General features: G+C 49.2%; 1 protein-coding gene across 2 annotated transcripts; it reads right to left on the bottom strand.

Annotated features, from left to right (window-relative positions):
* Positions 1 to 271: 271 nt before the first annotated feature.
* PTPN22 (protein tyrosine phosphatase non-receptor type 22) lies at positions 272 to 17392 on the bottom strand. 2 transcript variants are annotated; one of them, XM_056511542.1, is made up of 21 exons: positions 17220 to 17392; positions 14621 to 14729; positions 13622 to 13698; positions 12575 to 12670; positions 12142 to 12180; positions 11631 to 11699; positions 11494 to 11553; positions 10972 to 11114; positions 10191 to 10257; positions 9149 to 9226; positions 8558 to 8650; positions 7217 to 7293; positions 5639 to 6348; positions 4543 to 4629; positions 4283 to 4413; positions 3550 to 3577; positions 3133 to 3213; positions 2745 to 2848; positions 2074 to 2104; positions 1336 to 1413; positions 272 to 1031 (listed from the first exon to the last, which is right to left on the bottom strand). In XM_056511542.1, the coding sequence occupies exons 1-21, from the start codon at positions 17304 to 17306 to the stop codon at positions 967 to 969; spliced, it is 2310 nt and encodes a 769-aa protein (XP_056367517.1). In that variant the 5' UTR covers positions 17307 to 17392; the 3' UTR covers positions 272 to 966. The 2 variants fall into 2 exon arrangements, with proteins under 2 accessions (XP_056367517.1, XP_056367516.1); XM_056511541.1 differs by having other exon boundaries at positions 11631 to 11702.
* Positions 17393 to 18461: the final 1069 nt, after the last annotated feature.

Here is an 18461-nt window from a genome sequence, read left to right on the forward strand (position 1 = left end):
CCGAGTTTAACTGAGTTTTCCATTCCAGCAGTGGTCAGCAGATTCTTCTTGACCAAGTTCCCCAAATCCCACTTTGGTTGGTGGTTTGTTTTTGATTTTGATTTTTGGTCTTTACAGGAAATAATCACATAAAGCAATTTCCAACATCTTTATCCCTCCCCACTGGTAAAAACAGTGAGTAAAAACACTGGTGAGGAATCTGGTGAGAAATCTCATCTTTCCTCTTCCCATCAGAAGTTCTGTGCTGGAGAATCACAAATCCTTACACACATTGTTTTTAAAATACAATAATATTTTGGTTGTTGTGATGGTGTTCTGGGATTTTTTTCCCAGATAGAAGAGCAGCTGGGTCGGTCAATTGTGTGGTCCAGTTACACCAGTTTAGTTCCTATGGGATCAATCACTGTCTTATGATCCCAAAATCCAGACAAATGCTCTGATTTGCTCAGATGGGAAAAAAAAAATTTAAAAAGCTTATATTATTTATAAAATTTGGGATGATAATTCTGTCTTAGTCCAAGTAATGTAAACATTTCAATGTCTTTGATTACAGCAGACCTACAAACGTGAGAGAGGGGTTTGATCCCCCTCACTCTGCTCCATCTCCAGATCATTCCATAATCTTCACTGGGTCCCTTCATCAGTTTATGCTCAAATCCATTCTTTAGAAGTGATTGCATTCCAAAACATGACAAAAATATGTCTCTCCTTAGGATAAAACTTGTATTCCAAGGTTTACCTTCCATCCCATTGCCAATTAACTGGAAGCTGCTGGTACTTTTACATTCTTGACTTTAAAACTCCAGTTTTAAATTCAGTGAATGTGTAATTCAGTAATGCCTGAGCTGCCAGCACTGTGTAACAGCTTTGGATGTGTTTATTTTGGTGGAAGCTTCACTGGGACGGGCATTCCAAGTATTTCAGGATGACTTCACAAATCTGCAATGCCAAGTCTATAAAATACATCTAAATATTCCATGCTGGGGGTGGATTTCTTGGTCCTTTAGGTTTTGAAAATCGATTTGCAAAGCCTAGGAAGAAATAGTGTATTTTTTAATGCAACAAATTCTGTATGTTACAGATGCTGATTATGTAATCCCTTAAAATAACACAGGAATTGAAAAGACTTGTAATTTCAGATCTTTCCCAAGCTTTAAGATCTGACAGAAAAGCAACATCCTATAGTTGCAAATAAAATTTTACATGTGTAAAAACTAAATATGTAAAACTCAATGAGCATTATCTGAAATATTTGTTGTTTGTAAGTGTTCTGCCTGGAATTTAGTCTTCCAAAAACCAGATTCTTCCTACCAAAACACAAAGAGGAAAACATACCAAAGTTAAGGAAAGACCTTGGAGAGTTTGTGGGGGCAGGTTCTGATGACTTTGTCAGTGAAGATGGACTCCAAATGCCTGGAAATAAAAAATGAGACTGGAGCAGTTGGTCACTGGGAACTGCAGAGCTGAACTTGGTGAACCATGGAATTCTTTAGGCTGGAAAAAGCCACTAAGTTCATCAAGCCCAACCATCAAACCAGCACCAAACCCCAACCAACGTGGCCTTGGACACTTCCAGGGATCTGGGCACCTGTGCCAGGCCCTCACTGCCCTCACAGGGGAGAATTCCTTCCTTAATTTGTGCAATCCCATATTTACAGGGAGTGGATTTACTGCTGAGAAAACATTTGCTCTGAAGTGCTTTAAACCCTTTTTAGCAATCCTGTTTTCAAGATGAGTATTTTAATTTTAGACCAAAATTATTCTAGTGGGAGATTCCTTATGTATGCTCTGCATAGCCTGGTCAGAATCTAGGCTGGGGCTCACATTCTCCCATTTGTAGGTTTGAATAACCTGAAGAATTTGATAATTTGTCCCCAAAGGACAGCACAGCATCCTTATGACATTCTTACAGCTCTCCTGGTGAGAAGGTGCTTAGCTGGCACAGCTCTGTGTGTCCTGCTCCAAAGTGCAGGGAATTTCACACTGGAAAAGTTCAGGTTCTTGGTATTTCTGTCCCACACAATTAATCACTTGTTTAAATCCATTGAGAAGATATTAGCCTGAAAGACTTACTTTTTCTCACATTTTTCAATATTTTCAAGCTCTGTAAAAAAAAATAGAAAAAGGCTAGTTAGAAAAAAAATGTGTGAAGCAGTGGATCAGCTATTGGGGTAAAGGGATTCACTGGTAATGCACATGTATAAAAACACTGATAAATGTACTTGTAGAAATACATCAGCTACTGTGGGACTTAACTGGTAAATGCACAAATATCGCATTTCATAAAAAGGAAACTTTGTGCTGATCTTGTTGCCTTTTTCCTTGTCATCCCAAATGCCTCCAGTTTGTATTTTTCTTGCTGTTTTCCTCGAGTGCTTTTCTGTTCCACCCTAACACCCCAAAGTACAATCTCACAAGGATAATTAAGAGGAGGCTGGTGATGGTTCTGTCCTTGTAGGACAGACTCAGACTCCACTGGAGCAACTTTTCCCAGAGGAGCTGGGATTGCAGGTGGATGGAGTGCCAAGGCACAGCCACTGGCATGGGCAGGGCTGGGTTATCCTGTTCCCAGTGCAGACAGGGTTTGCAGTTCTACACCAGAATATTTTGATTCCTCTTATTTCCTTGCCCTAAACACAAGCTCTCTCAAAGCAGGCCCTGTTCCCCCAGTGAGAGAACAGCACCAGCTGTGCCAGAGCTCTTCCCTCTCCCTCTGTGCTTTCCACACCTTTTGTTTCTTTTACCTTGCTCCTCCTGAAGCATTTCAGGAGTTCTTTGGATGATGTTTCTGAGCCCTTGTTCTCCAAGCCTGCAGGACTCGAGGAATTTCTTGCAGCAGGCTGCAGACCTGGGAACATACATCATACATACATTTTCAGTAGTCATCCACAAATCCTCCTGCTTTTTTCCAAGTGCTTTGTTGTTGCTTTTCATCTCCTCTAATGCAGCACTTTTATAAATTTTCTGCAGGTTCCCTACTTGTGTTTATTTTTATTGTATTTACTGAACTCTCCTGCAGGGAAGTGCTGGAGCACTACCTGATAATGCTTTGAACAAGCTCTCAGAAACCTGCAGGTTTAGGTGTGAGTGTAAAACCTTAGTTCCACCCTGAGAAAAGTGCTCAGCACTCACTTGCTGCCTCAGCAAGAACAAACGACTCCGGGGTTCTTTCAGGAAGTGGAGGAGGAGAATTAGAGCGATCCTGGGCTGTCTCTGAGAAAGCAGATATGAAGGAGTTGGTTACCTTGCTTTAAAATAATATAGATATTAGAAGCAACCAGCTTATCTCAGTTGTCTCAATGGAAACACACAACATGCAGACAAAGAGGAGGCTGCAAGGAACATCCTCGTGTACAGGATGAGGCAGGAGCTGATTAGGAAACATAAAACTACCAGTTCACTTGTTTGCAGCACTGTCTAGTTCTGGTTGCAACTATTTAGTTGAAGAACTATTTAGCAACAATTGCACTGAGCACAGATCCTGAACACATTTACTAAATAAAGCAGTTTCAGAAAAAAAGCAGATTATCCCAACGTTAAACTTAATACCTGTTCGTGGGCTCCAAATCTTCACACTCTGGAAACAAAAAACAACGCAGGTATTTAAAATTCCCACATCCAAATGTTGTTTTCTTGCACACAAGGAAGCCAGAGAAGAGGAGGAAAGGATGTGATGTGCAAACACCCTCCCACATACACCTCCATGCTTGTGGAAAGGAAGAGAGACTTGTGCCTCATTCTTCCACTTCACAGAGCTGTCACTCAGCTATGGCATGAGCAAGAGATGCCCACATTTTGTTCAGCTCCTGTTGGTTTCACAGGGCTGTTAGAAGCTCAGCAGAACACTAATGTCCTGTCTTCATTATTCTTCTCTAAATGAGGGTCAGTATGTTTATTGTATTTATGATGCTCTACTGGTCTTAGAATCCCAAGAAATAATGTTTGGGGTAAAGCAGATGTTGATAAGAAGGGGCTGGACTGAGGCCACATCTCCTTTTCAATCCTGAGCCCTGAAATCCCTGGAAGTGTTCAGAGCCAAGTTGGACAGGGCTTGGAGCAACCTGGTCTAGTGGAAGGTGTCCCTGCCCATGGCATGGGGGTGGAATTGGATCATCTTAAGAGTCCCTTCCAGCCCAAACAATTCCATGATTCTGTGATTCTATGAAATAATTTATGGCAAGTAGAAAGTGCCAAAACTAGAGTCTTTCTCACAGAAGGAAACGTGGTAAGGAGATTGGCATAGGAATAATGCTGGAAAAGAGGTAAAAAGCCACTCAGTTACCTTACATGGTCTCAGTCTCACAGGGTCATGAAACCCCTCTGAGTGAGACTCACCACTCCACTCCCAGGAGGTTCCAATATTTGGGTTTCTGTCTGGAAGCTGGAAATCTGAAATGGCCCGAGGAAATTGTCCTGGAAGCAATTGAGAACCAGAGAGATCATTCCTCATCCCAGGCACTGCCAGAGGCTACAGAACCACCCTGATGTTGGATGAGCCCTCAGTGCTGCTCAGAGCCACGTTTGATGTTGATAATCACTCACCTGGGTCACTGGCCACAATGAAGGACTCGGGGGTGCGCTGGGGCAGGGGTGGAGGAGCATCATCATCATCAGGCTGGGGCAGGGGGGCTGCTTGGAGGGACATGGGCAGGTTACTGCCATGGCAGGGCAGGAGGGGCACCTGTGTAGGGGAGGGGGCTGCTCCTGCCCTGCCATGCACCAGAGATTAAGGTTAAACACCTCCAAACTGTGATTAAACACCCAAATAACTCCCAGCACCAATTGCACAAGGAAAGTGAGCATAACCCAGCACAGAGCCAGGCACACAGCTGGTGGTTCTGCTTGGGCTGCCACTCCCAGCACTTGCCAAGGGCACTGGGATAACGAGCCTGTCTTTGTGGGATTGAATGCCGAGGGACCTGGGCAGCACAAAGTGGAGCAAGTGACAAAGCTGTGGACAATAGGAAATGTCCCATTGGGCCAGGACTAACCAGAACAAGGAATAATTTTACCTTCCTCATATGACAGGTGATGGATTTAAGGCTACAGATCTGGGCAAAACACTTGTGTTGAATTAATGGAATCCTAGAATGGGTTGGATTGGAAGGGACCTTAAAAACCGCTTAGATCCAGCACCCCCACCATGGGCAGGGGTGTCACCCAGGTTGCTCAGGGCCCCTGAAATCCTGGATCTCTCAGTTTCAGTGAGATTTCAGTGTGCCCTGCATGACATTCTGCACCAAAGAGTGGGGTTTGACCCTGAAATCCTCAGAAAAAAAAACAATTTCTGCGAGCTTTTTGAGTGCTTTTTGGAGCACATTGGTGTAAGGATTGGTCAGCACCATCCCTGCCTCCCTGTGAGAATTGTTCTGAGGGGGGACAATGGTTCAGAGGAGCTGTGTAATGCAAACACCAAAATTACACTGCTCTGAAAACATTTGTGGGAAGAAAAAATTCAGGCAGGATGAAAACAATGTGAGGATGAAATCAATTGTTTCCTGAGCTCCCATGAGAGCCCAGTCCTGAGGAGCAGCTACAGCCCTGCCTGGGCACCAGATGACCACACTGAGCACTCCCTCCAGCACACCCAGCCCAGAGTGACCTTGTCCCACGTGTCCCCGTGTCCCAGTGCACTCACCCGAGGGGAAGGTCCTGTCCTGGCTGGGGGCAGCGTGCTGGGGTGATGGGGAGCTGGGCTGCAGCGGGGCACTGGCAGAGCACGAAGGCAGCAGCTCATCCTGCCCCTCCAGAAAGGGAAACACGGGGGATGTGGGGTTGTCTGGAGAGATTGAGGAGAAGTAGGGATCTTCTGCTGAGCACAGGTGAGGGTGAGGGCATTGCCCCTGCTTCCTGTGGCCTGGGGGAACATCTGCTGCTTGTCTGGAGGGCTTCAGGTCCGCAGGGGAAAATCCATCCTGGAAGCTCGAGTGAGTGGACTTTGGGCTCCAAACAGGCTTGGCATCTCCTGCATCCCATTCCCAGCCTTCTCCCCGCTGCCCCAGCCCCAGAGGGGTGGATACAGTCCATGCCAGAGGTGCTCTGGCACCAGGCCCCCTCCTGCCTGCTCCCTTTGGCTCCAGCTCCAGCTCCCAGCTGCGGCGCTTCTGAGGAGCATCCCCAGCACCCCAGGGCTCGCTGGCTGCTGCCCTCCTGCAGCTGCTGGAGTTGAGAGCCCCGAAGGAGATGGCCTGTCTGATGGGGGGCACTCTCTGGGCAGAGCTGTGCTGTGGCCCTGGGGCACACAGCGAGGGCAGGGACGCTTTGCTCTGCGCCCCCGGAGGGAGGTGTTGGTGCCAATCGTGCTGCACAGGGAGATGCTGCTCTGGAGCCTGCTCCTCTTGCTCAGAGCTGCAGTAAAAGCACAAAGAAGTGGTGTGGAGTCAAAGCTCAGAAAATGTTAACCCACTAACAGCAATTCCCTCGGGGATGCAGAGCCCAGCCCAGCCTCAAGCAAGTCCTTCCCTGTGCTCCACTTCTACACCATTGCCTCTTTATGTCAGCAAACTGAACCAAAACAATTATTTACAGAAAGCAGACCCTGCAATCCCAAAAGTGTCCACAGAGAGATCCACCACCCTCTGAAGCTGCTGGTATTGGGAAGCTGGATCCTCAGGATTGCTATTCCTGCTGCAAGGGGCACTGCAGTGGAATGTGCAGCTGGAAATGGGACCAGTGTGGAGGCATCCATGCCAGGTAGAGGGCTGGGATGACCCAGCTTCTGTGTTCATGAGACTTTTATATGCAGGTTTATACTGTTTTATACTGTTTTCACAAAGCCCAGGGCAGAAGAAGGGGACAGATAATGGTACACAGGGAACAGGCTGAGACACATCAGTGAGAAGAGCAGGAATTGTTAGGAAATTAGGAAAAGTTTCTTCACTGAGGGGGTGATCAGGCATTGCAACAGGCTGCCCAGGGAAGTGGTGGGAACACCTTCTGTGGAAGTGTTTAAAAAACATGTAGATGTGGCACTTGGGGACAAGGCTTAGTGTTGAACCTGGGTTAATGGTTGTGCTCGGTGGTCTTAGAAGACTTCTGCAACTTTTATGACCCTATGAATTATGTCAGGAGCAAACATGAGAGTCAAAGTGGGGCTCAAAGGAGGCAGAAGATCCTGAGAGCTAAAGTGTTCCAAAGCACACACCAAAAAGTTCATCCCTCTGAAATCATGTGGGTGACTGCAAATACCAGCCAGGGATCCTTGTGCTGAGCTTACCAGGTGAGTGAACTCAGGCCATAAATGTCCTCCACTGGAGCCAGGACTGGCTTGGCTGCAGGATGCCCTGCTCCTTCCTAGGGAAAGGAAATGTTTACAAACAAGAGTGAGGAGGCAGAATGCAAAGAACACCAATGTGGCTGCTTCAGGAGCTGGGATTTTTGCCAAATACTTCTAATTACTAAAGCACTTGGGAAAGACACCAAGATGGAGCTGAAAACTGCAGACAGAAGCTCCTGAAGATCAACTCCTGCTGCTCCTTTCTGAAATGAGGGTACAGCCAGCCTTACAGCCATCCAGCTGTGCCAAACAGCTGTGCACACACTCAGGAGCCCACACTGGGTGCTGGTTTTGTTTGTGACACCAGCTCATGGCCAGCCCAGCTCTGCACAGTCCTCAGAGGACAGGGAGGTTTAGGGGGGCGAGAGGTTTGGGCAAGAGCTACAAAACCACATCCTGACTTGAAGCGTCCTCTGCATTTTGTGTCAGCCCAGCCCTGTGTGTCCTTTGCTCACAGACTGTCCTTAACAAGTCCAAAAAGGCTTTTTCCAAAAAGGCTTTTTCCAGTTCTTTTCTCACTCAGCTCTGGCTTAGAACATCCTGCAAACCCTATGGCAAAAGCTGAGGCACGAGTCCCATCACAGGATCCCCTTCCCAGTTCTTTAGATAAAAGTTTCTGACAAAATGAGCTCACTGTGACCTTCCAGGCTTTGCTGTGATACATTTACTTTCCTGGATTTGGTCCAGTGAGGCTCATGTCAGCAGTCACAGAACAGCAAGAGCAAAGAAAACCTCAACCAGAGATGTTTTGGCAATTCCTGTTAATATGCAACTTCACACCAAGACCACATTTCTTTTCCTCAGAAGTGTAACAGATTTGTGAGACTTTGCCTTGTTTCTTCACAAGATATTTCCCCCTGTGCCCTACCACAGGCTGTAGTGCTGATTCCCTCACTAGCATACATGAGGTAACACTTTCAGCCTCACTGCTTTGTGATCCCAAGCTTCCCAGCCTGGTCTGAGAATCCCTCCATGAAGACAAATTCCACTGGCACATCCCCATGGAAATCAGACACTCCTGCAGAAAATTTGTGCTGTTCTATTCGCTCATGACATTAAACAATCATAAAAATATAGAAAACAGAAAATGGTTTGAGACTGAAGAACATCCAGATCTTGTTTGTGATAAGCATTGCACATTCAGGGGAAGAGCTGGATTCTCATGGGTTCTCAGTTTGGGTATCAAGGGGAGCAGAAATATGGGAATTCACCCCAGGAATTGAGGTTAGAGCTGGAGTGCCCAGGCTGCAAGAGGCAGGGTGCTTGTCCTGGGACTTTTACCTGTGAAGCAGCAGAATCTTTCTGGGCATCGAGTGCTTGGATCTGCCTTTTGAAGAGCTCGATCACGGCGTCGTAAACCAGCTCGTACTGCTCCTGCATGCCACACAGACACACATGTGGGACTGCCAGTGGTCACCTCCTGCCAAGCCAGCATCACCCCCAGGAGAAGCTGCCTTTCCTGTCCTTGGCAGGGTGTGAATTCTGAGAAGAGGCAGAAGCCACAGCTCTCACAGGGTTCACACTGAAGCATTTGGGGGGTTTTTGGTGTGCAAACAATGCTGTTCTGCATTGAGCTTCCTCCTCAGTCTGCTGCAGCTGAGAAAAGTTCCCACTTTATTGCCTGGACAGTCCCTGGTTTCACAGTGTAAGCATTCAGTAAATCGCACTGTGAGCACTGCCCAGCTGTCCACAAGGAAACATTCAGCTACCAAATTAATTTCTGCCAAATCATTGTTCTGTTGAGAAAAGGGACTTTGCACAACATCTCCACAGCCCAGCTCCCACCAGCACCACTGCTGTGGGTTTCCCTGCTGTGAACCCTCCTGGGGAAAAGGCCAGCTTGGAGCAGCTGGTGGCATTCCCCAAGCACACCTTGGTCTGCACGATGCAAGGTCTTTGTGTGCGCATTTCCTGGATCAGACTGAAAACACTGAAGTTCACTGGAACAATCTGGCAAGAAAGAGAAAAGACAAAATTGTTCCAAACTAAAAAAAAACCAGAGATTTAGATTTCATATTGGGAAGGAATTGTTCCCTGGGAGGGTGGGGAGCACCTGGCACAGGGTGCCCAGAGCAGCTGTGGCTGCCCCTGGATCCCTGCAAGTGTCCAAGGCCAGGCTGGGCAGGGCTTGGAGCAACCTGGGATAGTTAAAGGTGTACCTGCCATGGCAGGGAGCTGGAAAGAGAGAATTTTTAAGATCCTCCCAACCCAAATATTTCCATTATTTCACTGATAAAAAATTACGGACAGGTCTAATTCCATGAAGCTTCCAAGTCATGACACACTTCAGAACACTGTCTGAAATCCAGGCCTGCTACTGCAATGTTTAACAAAGGGCCTGCTTAAAGTGCTATTTTATTTATTACAAACCATCCTCCTCCCTCCTGTCACACTGCACAGAAAATACCCTTTTGGCAACAGCTATGGGCAGCACGATGGATGTGACACTGATTTCCCAGCTGGGTGGTTCAGGGAGCTGTAGAACAGAAGACAGCAGGCTCTCCCCTGAGTCCCAGCACCTGCCCCGAGGCCAGGGATTACTGCCTGGACCATTGTTGGAGTCAGAGTAAAGCAAGGGCGTGGTTTGGAAACGGAATCTCTGATGTGTGAGTGCAGACAGACAGATGCAGACAGTACAGATGTATTGAAAAGTGAAGGTCAGCACTTCAGAGCTGGAGGCCTGGCCAGAGGGAGGGTGCAGGGGGGGTTCTGCCCCACTGGTGTGATGCTTTCAGTGCCCAAAGACAGGAGTGGGACAAACTGGGAATGGGGAATGAGCACTTCAGCCACTGCCCTTCTCCAGTCAGGCTGTGGGGAGCTGCCATACACCTGGAATCCACCTGAGTGCAGTCAGAGGGGGGAAAGGCAGAGGGAAGGCTGGGGGGGGACAGAGGGGTGCAGGGCTGGCACTCACCCCATCCTTCAGCAGCTTCTGGGTGTAGTCAATGGCACAGATGACACCGGTTCTGCCACAGCCAGCACTGCAATGACAGCCCAGGACAGGGTGGGCAGGCTGTGTTTTCTGACAGGGATGCTGCTTGGAGATCACCCACAGCCAGCTGTGACTCTGCTGTCCCACACACATCCTGCAGGATGCTGCAGCCTCAGCCCACACAGAGCTCTGCTGCACAGAGCTGGGGGGCACAGCTCATCCCCTGAGAGCAGCTCTCAGCCCTCCTGTGCTCACCAGCCACACGTGGTGGTCCCTGAGCCAGACATTCTCACTCTCTGCAGCTCCCTGACAGGAGGGTGCAGCCTGGTGCTGGTCACTCCTCCCAGCTAACAAGGGACAGAACAAGAAATGGCCTCAGGTTGCCCCAGGGGAGGTTTAGATTGCACATTAGGGAAAATTTCTGCATTAAAAGCATTGTCAAGCTCTGGCACAGGCTGCCCAGGGTGGTGGTGAAGCCACCACTGAGAAGAGATGTGGATGTGGTTTAGTGGTGGCCTTGGCAGAGCTGGGCAAATGGTTGGACTCGACCACCTTAAGGGACTTTTCCAACCTAAACACCTCCATGGTTCTGTGGTTTTATTGCTGGCCTCCTTCTCTGCTGGCTGGCCCCAGAGCAGCCCTTTGCCTTCGGGCTCCCTGCAAGAGGAGCTTGGCCACCTTCCCTGCCCTGGGAGCCCTGGGGACGTGGCAGCACAGGGGTGTGGGGCCAGCAGCCCTCCCCTGCTGGCAGCCACTCACCCACCTGCAGTGGATGCACACAGGGACCCTGTCATCGGGCTGGTAGCAGCGAATGTCCCTGACCAGCTCCAGGATGGGCTGGATGGAGGAGGGCACGTGGTGGTCCGGCCAGTTTCTGTAGTGGAAGTGGTGGATGGTGCGGGTTGCCTGCAGGAGAAGAGCAGTGGCAGGATTCCTGCTGGATTTCTGAATCAGAGGAGCTGCATTTCTGCTCCCTCCCCAGCTCCCATCAGCAGCAAAGGGCAGAGCAGCAGTTTGCAGTTGGTTTTGCTGCAGGAGCTGTTTCATGACATTCTTGGCCTCACTTACCCCAGGTCTGATTTACCATGACTGAAAAACAGCTTCAGAAACTGAGGTCTGAGTTAATGAATTTTTTACTTCCTTTGTTCCCTCAACTGCTGTCAAACCTAATTCAGCAGCCTGAGCAATGTAAAATATTCTGCACAAAATGTACCATGTTTCAATATATTATTTATACAACAAAGCCAGCCCAGGTGCATTTCCTGCCCTGATCTTTCCTCCTTACCTCATTCAGGGTCACCTTTAAAGTCCTAATCACATACTCATTCCTCTTCTGCTCAGCCTCCTGCAGAAGAAGGAGTCAGAGTCAGATTTTCTGTGGCTGCCCTGGGTGGAGCAGGGTGCTGAGGTGGCTGCACTCACACAGGTGATGGAGAAAGGGCCACAGTGCAGGGGGGAGCCGTCCACCTCCGCCCAGTACCGCTCACATTTCTTCTGTTGGGACAAGCAGGGTGTGCTTGGTTATTCCCCACTGGCCCAGCTGTGCCTGTCCTTTTTCACTTTTTTATTTATATATTTTTTTAAATTATTTTTTCAGGACAAAATTCATGCTGGGAAGAGGCTCAGCTCTTGCTGCTGTCCAGCTCCAAGCTCCCCTTCCCTGGAGTTGCCACTGCTGGATTTTCCTTTCCAGAGAGATTCCCTACACTACTGGAAATAACTAAAGGATTTTCATTGGAAGGGACCTTAAAGATCATCTCATTTCACCCTCTGCCATGGGACATCTCCCACGGGACCATTTGCAGCTGGAGACCCAAAAACCAGCTTATATCAAACAGAAACTCGCTGTCACTAATGGGATTTAATAAAAATCTACATCTCTCACCCTGCCCTGCTACTCAGGGCCACCTGTGACTCACTACCCACTACTCACCTTCCCCATTTCAAACTCCATACAAGCCATGACCACAACCTGCAGGAAGAAAGTTCATTTGAAAAGTCTGAACACGGGTTTCTTATCCAGGCAGCAAAATTAAACTCATCTCTTGTGGGTACTTATCAGTGATAAGGAAACTCTGTGAGCTGCCTTCTGCCAAGCCCCAACTGCCAGAGCAGTCCCACTGGGACATCACCCAGAGCCTGGCACAAGGAGCTCCCCAGGCAGAGCCCAAAGACAGGGACAGCCACCAGCAGACCCCTGCACCAGTGGGAGGAGGCTGACAGGAGAGATATGGGGCACACAAAACATCTGGAGAGAAACCCTGACACTCCCACTGGCTCACAAAGGACTTCTGGATGGAAAGACAACTTTTTTTTTTGTAAAAAAAAAAGGACATAAAAAGTTTAAATATAAATCTGCACCTTACCAGGACTTCATACTCCCAAATCATCCTCCAGAAGTCAGTGACAGTAGTGGGGAGAGGACCCTGGGTTGCAATGTATGCTCTTGGCCCATAGACACCCTAGAACATTCAAACCAGCCATGGACACATCTGTGCACAGTTCACAGCAGAAATAAAGTCATTCCTCTCTCTGAATGTACTTCTATCAGCAAGCCCATTAAGGATTTTGCAGGACTTCCATGCAGTTGAATTTTGGGCACATAGCTAACTCAAGCAGTGCTGTGCAAAGCAAAGGCAGGGCCCAGCTGGGGGGCTGGGATTGAGCTGAGATCTGCTCCCAGAGACCAGCACCAGTTCTTACAGTGCCTCTGGGAGCTTGGAGGTGATGTGGCCACAGCTCTGTTGATGGCCAAGAATGAGCTGTGATCCTGTTGGGAAGGTCTGTTCTGCAGAGAGGTTACACAGAGCCCTGGGTCACTGCTCAGTGTCATGGAGAATGAAGGGAACCTTCTATTTATCTATCAATGAATCATCTATCAATCGTCTGTCTATCTATCTATCTATCTATCTATCTGTCAGTCAGGGAAGGGCTGTAGGCCCAGGACAGTCCCAAAACTCATGGAGCTGCAGAAGGAGCACTGTCCCCCCCTGAGCACTGTCCCCCCCCGAGCACTGTCCCACCCTGCTCTGCCCCTGTGCTCGCCCCAGCAGTGAGTCCCAGCCCTGCAAGGCTTCCTGCCTCTGCTCTGCTTTCAGCCCAGGTGACTCTGGCCACAGGCACTTTTGCACCTCTCAGCCACCGAAGGCAGCAGTGGTGACGGGGAAGTTGGAGCTGTGAACCACAAATTGTTCCACCCCCGTCTCGAGCGCGTCCCCTGCCCCAGAGCCCGGTGCCTCTGTGTGCAGGGGGGTTTTGAGGCTCTCTCATATTCTCACATCAAATCTGGGCTGTCCTTGAGCACAGCCCAGAAACTGCTGCAGAGCCCTTTGGTTCAGCAGAGCCCCCACCTGCTCCTCCTGGCACAACTCGCTGATATCTTCACAAGACAAAACACCACAAGAGAGGCAAACCTTGATGAAGTTGGCATTGATGTAATGAGAGTCTGTGTCCGAGGTAATCAGGGACAGCTCCACTCTGCTGTGGTCGACTGCAAAAGCAGGGGAAGAAGTCAGTGTCTGTCCCTCGTGGTCACTGAGCCCTGGAGGGCAGCACAGGGGCTTTGGGGGACACTCATGAGCTGATGTCCCTCTCTCTCCTCCCACAACCCTGCTGCCTACACACCCAGGGGCTGGACAAGGTTCTTTTGGGCAGTGAGGGAGGCTTTGGGGACAGCTGCAGGTGCTGCCACTGCCCCAGTGCAACGCTGATCCCTCTGAGCATGCAGCAAGCCAAGCTCAAACCCCAAAAATGCACTCCAGGCTCTAAGCAGGTCTGTGGAGTTGGACACAAAGGTTTGAAAGCTGGACTCGATCTTGGGGGTCTTTCCAGCCTTAATGGTTCTGTGATTTAATTTCTTTTCCAGGCTGGAATGGATGGAAGAGGCAGGCTGCTCTGATCCTGGGACAGCATCCTTAGGAGAGCTCTGCACCCAGCCAAGCCAAACCACAGCAGGGTTTGCCTGTTGTCTGCTTTGTACATCATGGAGACATCACTGTCCAAAGGACTTGGGACACAAGTGGTTGCAGTGCTACCCAGAAAGCTTGCAAGGATAATCACTGGAGGATGTGTTTCCTAGTGAATAGAAATTCTTCTGTCTGTAGAAATACCACAGAATCACAGAATATCCTGAGCTGGAAAAGACCCACAAGGATCATCGAATCCAGCTCCCATCCCTGCATGGGGCATCCCCAAAATCCCACCCTGTGCCTGAGAATGCTGATCTGTGCCAAAGTCCTCCAGAGCAGGCACTGCAGCAGCCAAAGCCCTGAGTCTGAGCAGCAGGACTGAGAGCCAACAGACAGCAGTGAGGTGCTCACAGACAACTGTGCAGGCGGACACCAGGGGACGAGAACAAGAAAAGCAAGAAAAAACAAAAGGCTGAGTAGGAACATGTGCCATTTCCAACCTACAAGGTAAGATGTCCTTGTATCTGTTCTTCTTGACATTCTCTGGCTGCTCAGACGCTGCTGTAGGATAGATTTTATCTGATTTGTACTTTGTTGACTGTCTCTTCAGCTTCTGTGATAAAAGAGTGGAACAAATTACAGCAGACGGGCTGCAGCCAGCGCACTACTACAGAGCCCTGAAGGTCTCCAGGGGTCACATTTGCTACCACAAAGCAGGGCTGGCACCATTAATTCTTTCCTGAGTGGCTTTGCTCAGGGCAAGAAAAGAGACAGAACCACCCAGCAGAGGCTTCTGAAGAATGGAAAGTGTGTGCTGAGGCAGTGCCCACACGGCGGCTTGTGCAGCGACACAAAGCATCAGTGAGCGAGGCCCAGGGGAACCACTCAGCCCAAATATCACAGGAGTGACAATGTCAAAGCTCCTTCAACAAGTGATACCAGAGAAGACTGGTAGATCTATTGATTTTTCTCACTTTGGTGGAGATGCTCCCATCTGTAGCTGGAAGCAGCGATGCTCAAGTCACTGAGGGAGCACGAGCAGAGTGACTCCATGGACTGATGAAAGAAAAGGGAGAAAGAGCCCTGGGACAGACCCTTAGGGCTGCAAATCTCTCATCTCTTTCATTTTCAGGATAAAGCTGCAGCACTCACAGAGAGTTAAAGGATCTTTCTCCTAGCAAAGCGTAGAATTTTATTTCACTGCCACCAGCTTCTGAATAACCCACACTATTTTTTACCATCAGCTTCAGAAGCACCATTCTCTCTGTGTGTTTTCTTTCATATTTTTGTGTCGAGGTGTCTGGGTTTTTTTAATATTAAACTGCATCTTTAAAACACTAAATTCAGCCATAATAGAAGTTGAATCTCAGAGATCTGATGGAGTGAGTCAGGGAGGAGGTACAGGAGGCTCAGGACAGTCCATACGTCCAGTCTATTAATTAAGAATGTGGGGCAGACACAGTGGGATAGAAATTATGGGAGCAGGGTGAGTTTTGTAACTTCCACATCCCTGTAACCTTCTGAGCAATCCTGGTGTTGGTCACATCCTCCTTCCAGTGGAAGTTCCCAGTTTCCAGGGAAAGCTTTCATGGAAGGGACATCACTAAAGCCAGTCTTCCCAGAGCTGAGGCCCTGAATCATCTGACCCCTATAATTTATAGTAACATTACCACAATTTGCAGGTAAAAATGCTTAGTCCCACAAGGAGAGGGCAGGAATTGGGGTGGAGGATGGCACTGAATGTTTCTGTCACATTTGGAAGCAGAAGCCTGCTGAGGCCACTGCCTTGCAAAAGGGGCTGCAAATCAGGTCAATCTGAGAGGATCTTATCCCATACAACAGGAAATGCAGCCTGGATCATTTCCACCTGCCATTTTGATAAGGAATGAATACATCAGGCTGCTGGAGCCAGCCTGAGCACCAGGGCTCAGAGCCCACTGCCCCACACACACAAACACCCTGACAGAGAGAGGGGAAACTCAGCAGGCTGTGACAGCACTTTGTTCCATGGAACAACAGACTGTCACTGCAGGCTCAGATTAATCACTTCCCTTCACCCCAGACACCTGGAAACCAAGCACTCAGCTTGGTTTGAAGTGTTTGAAGTGCCAGATTTTGCTGGTATGACAGAGCAGGGCTGGAGCTTGTGGGGACCCCTCAGTAACCCAGAGCCCACAGCCCAGTGTTTGACACTTCTCAGGTCTCACAGAGGTGCCAGTTTTACCCTTCTTTTGCCTGTGAAAGCTGGGCAGTGTCTCTGCCTCTCAGAGCAGCCCAGACAGCCTGGCAGAGCCTCCTGCCTCCAGCTGACACACCAAGGGTCACCTTCAGCCAACAGCTTCAGCCATGAGATGCTGCACTGGCATCTGAGCCTCACCCCTGGTACCAAACCAAAAAATATCTCAGGGAGCTCACAAATTCAGGGCAATGCACAACACAGGGGCTGCTGGGACCCATCAATGTTTTGTGCAGCTTTTGCCTTGAGGGAACAAGAAAGTAATTTCCAGAAGGGGCCAGGAGCTCTGCTGGATGTAGAGTGCACAGATCCCAGAACCCAGAATGATTTGGGTTCATCTCATCTCATTAAAGCTCATCTTATACCACCTGCTGCCTCATTCCACACCTTCCACTATCCCAGGTTGTTCCAAGCCCTGTCCAGCCTGGCCTTGGGCAACCTGTGCTCTATAGAAGAAAGGACAAGCCAAGCCAAGGCAAAACCAGAGATCCCTGGCAGGAACTCGTTGCAATGGGGAGGCAGAGGCTCCATGTTCCTCCCTGTATCCCCAGTTGTGTCACAGGGCCAGAGGCTCCATGTTCCTCCCTGTCCCCCCAGTTCTGTTACCAGGCAAAGTGAAACCATGTCCCGACAATGCAATCGCCAAGCAGAAAACAGGAAGCACTCGGGTAATTAGTTAAAAAGCAAACAGTTCAAATGCAAACTATCAAATTCCTATCATGTCTTTACATTCCTCTCAGCCCAGTTAACTTCTGGGTGTCTGCTGTAAAACTCCTAGAAAACCTCACTGTCACAGGTTTGAGAGGCGACGGAGCCATCCCCTCCAAAAGGAGCTGAAACACCGAGCCAAGCCTTGAGTGAACTCACCAAAAACTCCTCTGCAAACTCTCCTGGGCTGAGCTTCTTGCCCTGGGCCCTCTCCAGGTTCTGCAGCAGGATGCCCCTTTGGTCCATGGTGCCTGGAGCGTGGCTGGCCTGGCCCTCCTGGGACGGGACATGTCAAGTGATCGGCGGCGGAAGGCAGCGCCGGGGAGCTGCCTGTGGTTTCTGACTTCAGCACAGCCCCAAAGGAAATTCGTGCGCAGCAGATCATCCTGGTCAAACAGCACAGCACAGCACAGGGCCCTGGCACCTCCTCTCAGACCAGCCCTGCTTGGCACAGGGTGGGCAGTGAGGATGTCCAAACCCCCAGCACCCCAATTCCTCCAGCCACCACTGCCAGGGGTACCCCGGGCTGGGCACAGGAACTGTGGAGGATTCACATCCCAAGGGGCTGTGCTTCTCCAGGAAGGCTTCAAACCTGGAATTTGACTGGAAGAGTCTGTAAAAAAGCATGGAAAATCCACAGCTCCCCTTCGTGCTTTTAACATGGAATTCCAGAAAGGGAGGGTTGGAAGGGACCTTAAACTTGCCTCGATGGGCAGGGACACCTTCCACTATCCCAGCTTGCTCCAAGCCCCATCCAACCCAGCCTTGGATACTTTCCAGGGATGGAAGTTCTTAGTCTGCTTTCCACATCAGCTGTAAAATATTTTGAAGGAATCCTTCAGGCAGATGCTGACACCCAAACAGGTGTTACTGCTCTGGGCTGCACAACTTCCAGAGAAAAACCATCCTTGTGCTTCAGGTCAACTCTTCCAGCCACCATTCCCCACATCTCTTGGGCTTTGCCAGAAGAGAGGATCACATCTGACTCCAGCAGACTACAGAAAATTAATCACCAAATTAATGATGCCAGCCCGATTCACCTCTCTCACTGTGCAACACTTGAAAAATCCCATAAGCAAAGGAGAGGCCATTCCCAGGTGGGAAGAGGAGGCAGAGAGCAGTTCTGGAAGGCCATCCATCTTCTCTGCATGAAGTGGGAAAAACTACACAAAAACCAAGCTAAAACCAACAATTGTCAACCAAAATCACCCCCCAATAGATATGAGAATCACATCTTCCATATTTCCAATACCTCATGTGTTGCACAAAAGCTTCAGACTCATTGAACCAAGTCTGATTCTCTCCCTGAATGTAACTAAGACCATTCTGTGTTTTCTTGCAGATTGGGCACAGAGCAGCTCCAGGATTCCTGTATTCAGTAGCTAAAAGGCAAAGGGCTGC

This window comes from Oenanthe melanoleuca, chromosome 26, assembly GCF_029582105.1.
Source record: "Oenanthe melanoleuca isolate GR-GAL-2019-014 chromosome 26, OMel1.0, whole genome shotgun sequence".
Classification (NCBI taxonomy): domain Eukaryota; kingdom Metazoa; phylum Chordata; class Aves; order Passeriformes; family Muscicapidae; genus Oenanthe; species Oenanthe melanoleuca.

Excerpts from the sequence above, each read along its gene's own strand:
- PTPN22 (XM_056511541.1), bottom strand. The coding sequence starts at position 17,306 with ATGGACCAAAGGGGCATCCTGCTGCAGAACCTGGAGAGGGCCCAGGGC. Across the intron at positions 3,578-4,282 it reads TGAGACTGAGACCATGTAAG|AGTGTGAAGATTTGGAGCCC; the intron begins GTAACTGAGTGG and ends TTTTGTTTCCAG. Across the intron at positions 3,214-3,549 it reads GATTTGGAGCCCACGAACAG|AGACAGCCCAGGATCGCTCT; the intron begins GTATTAAGTTTA and ends CTGCTTTCTCAG.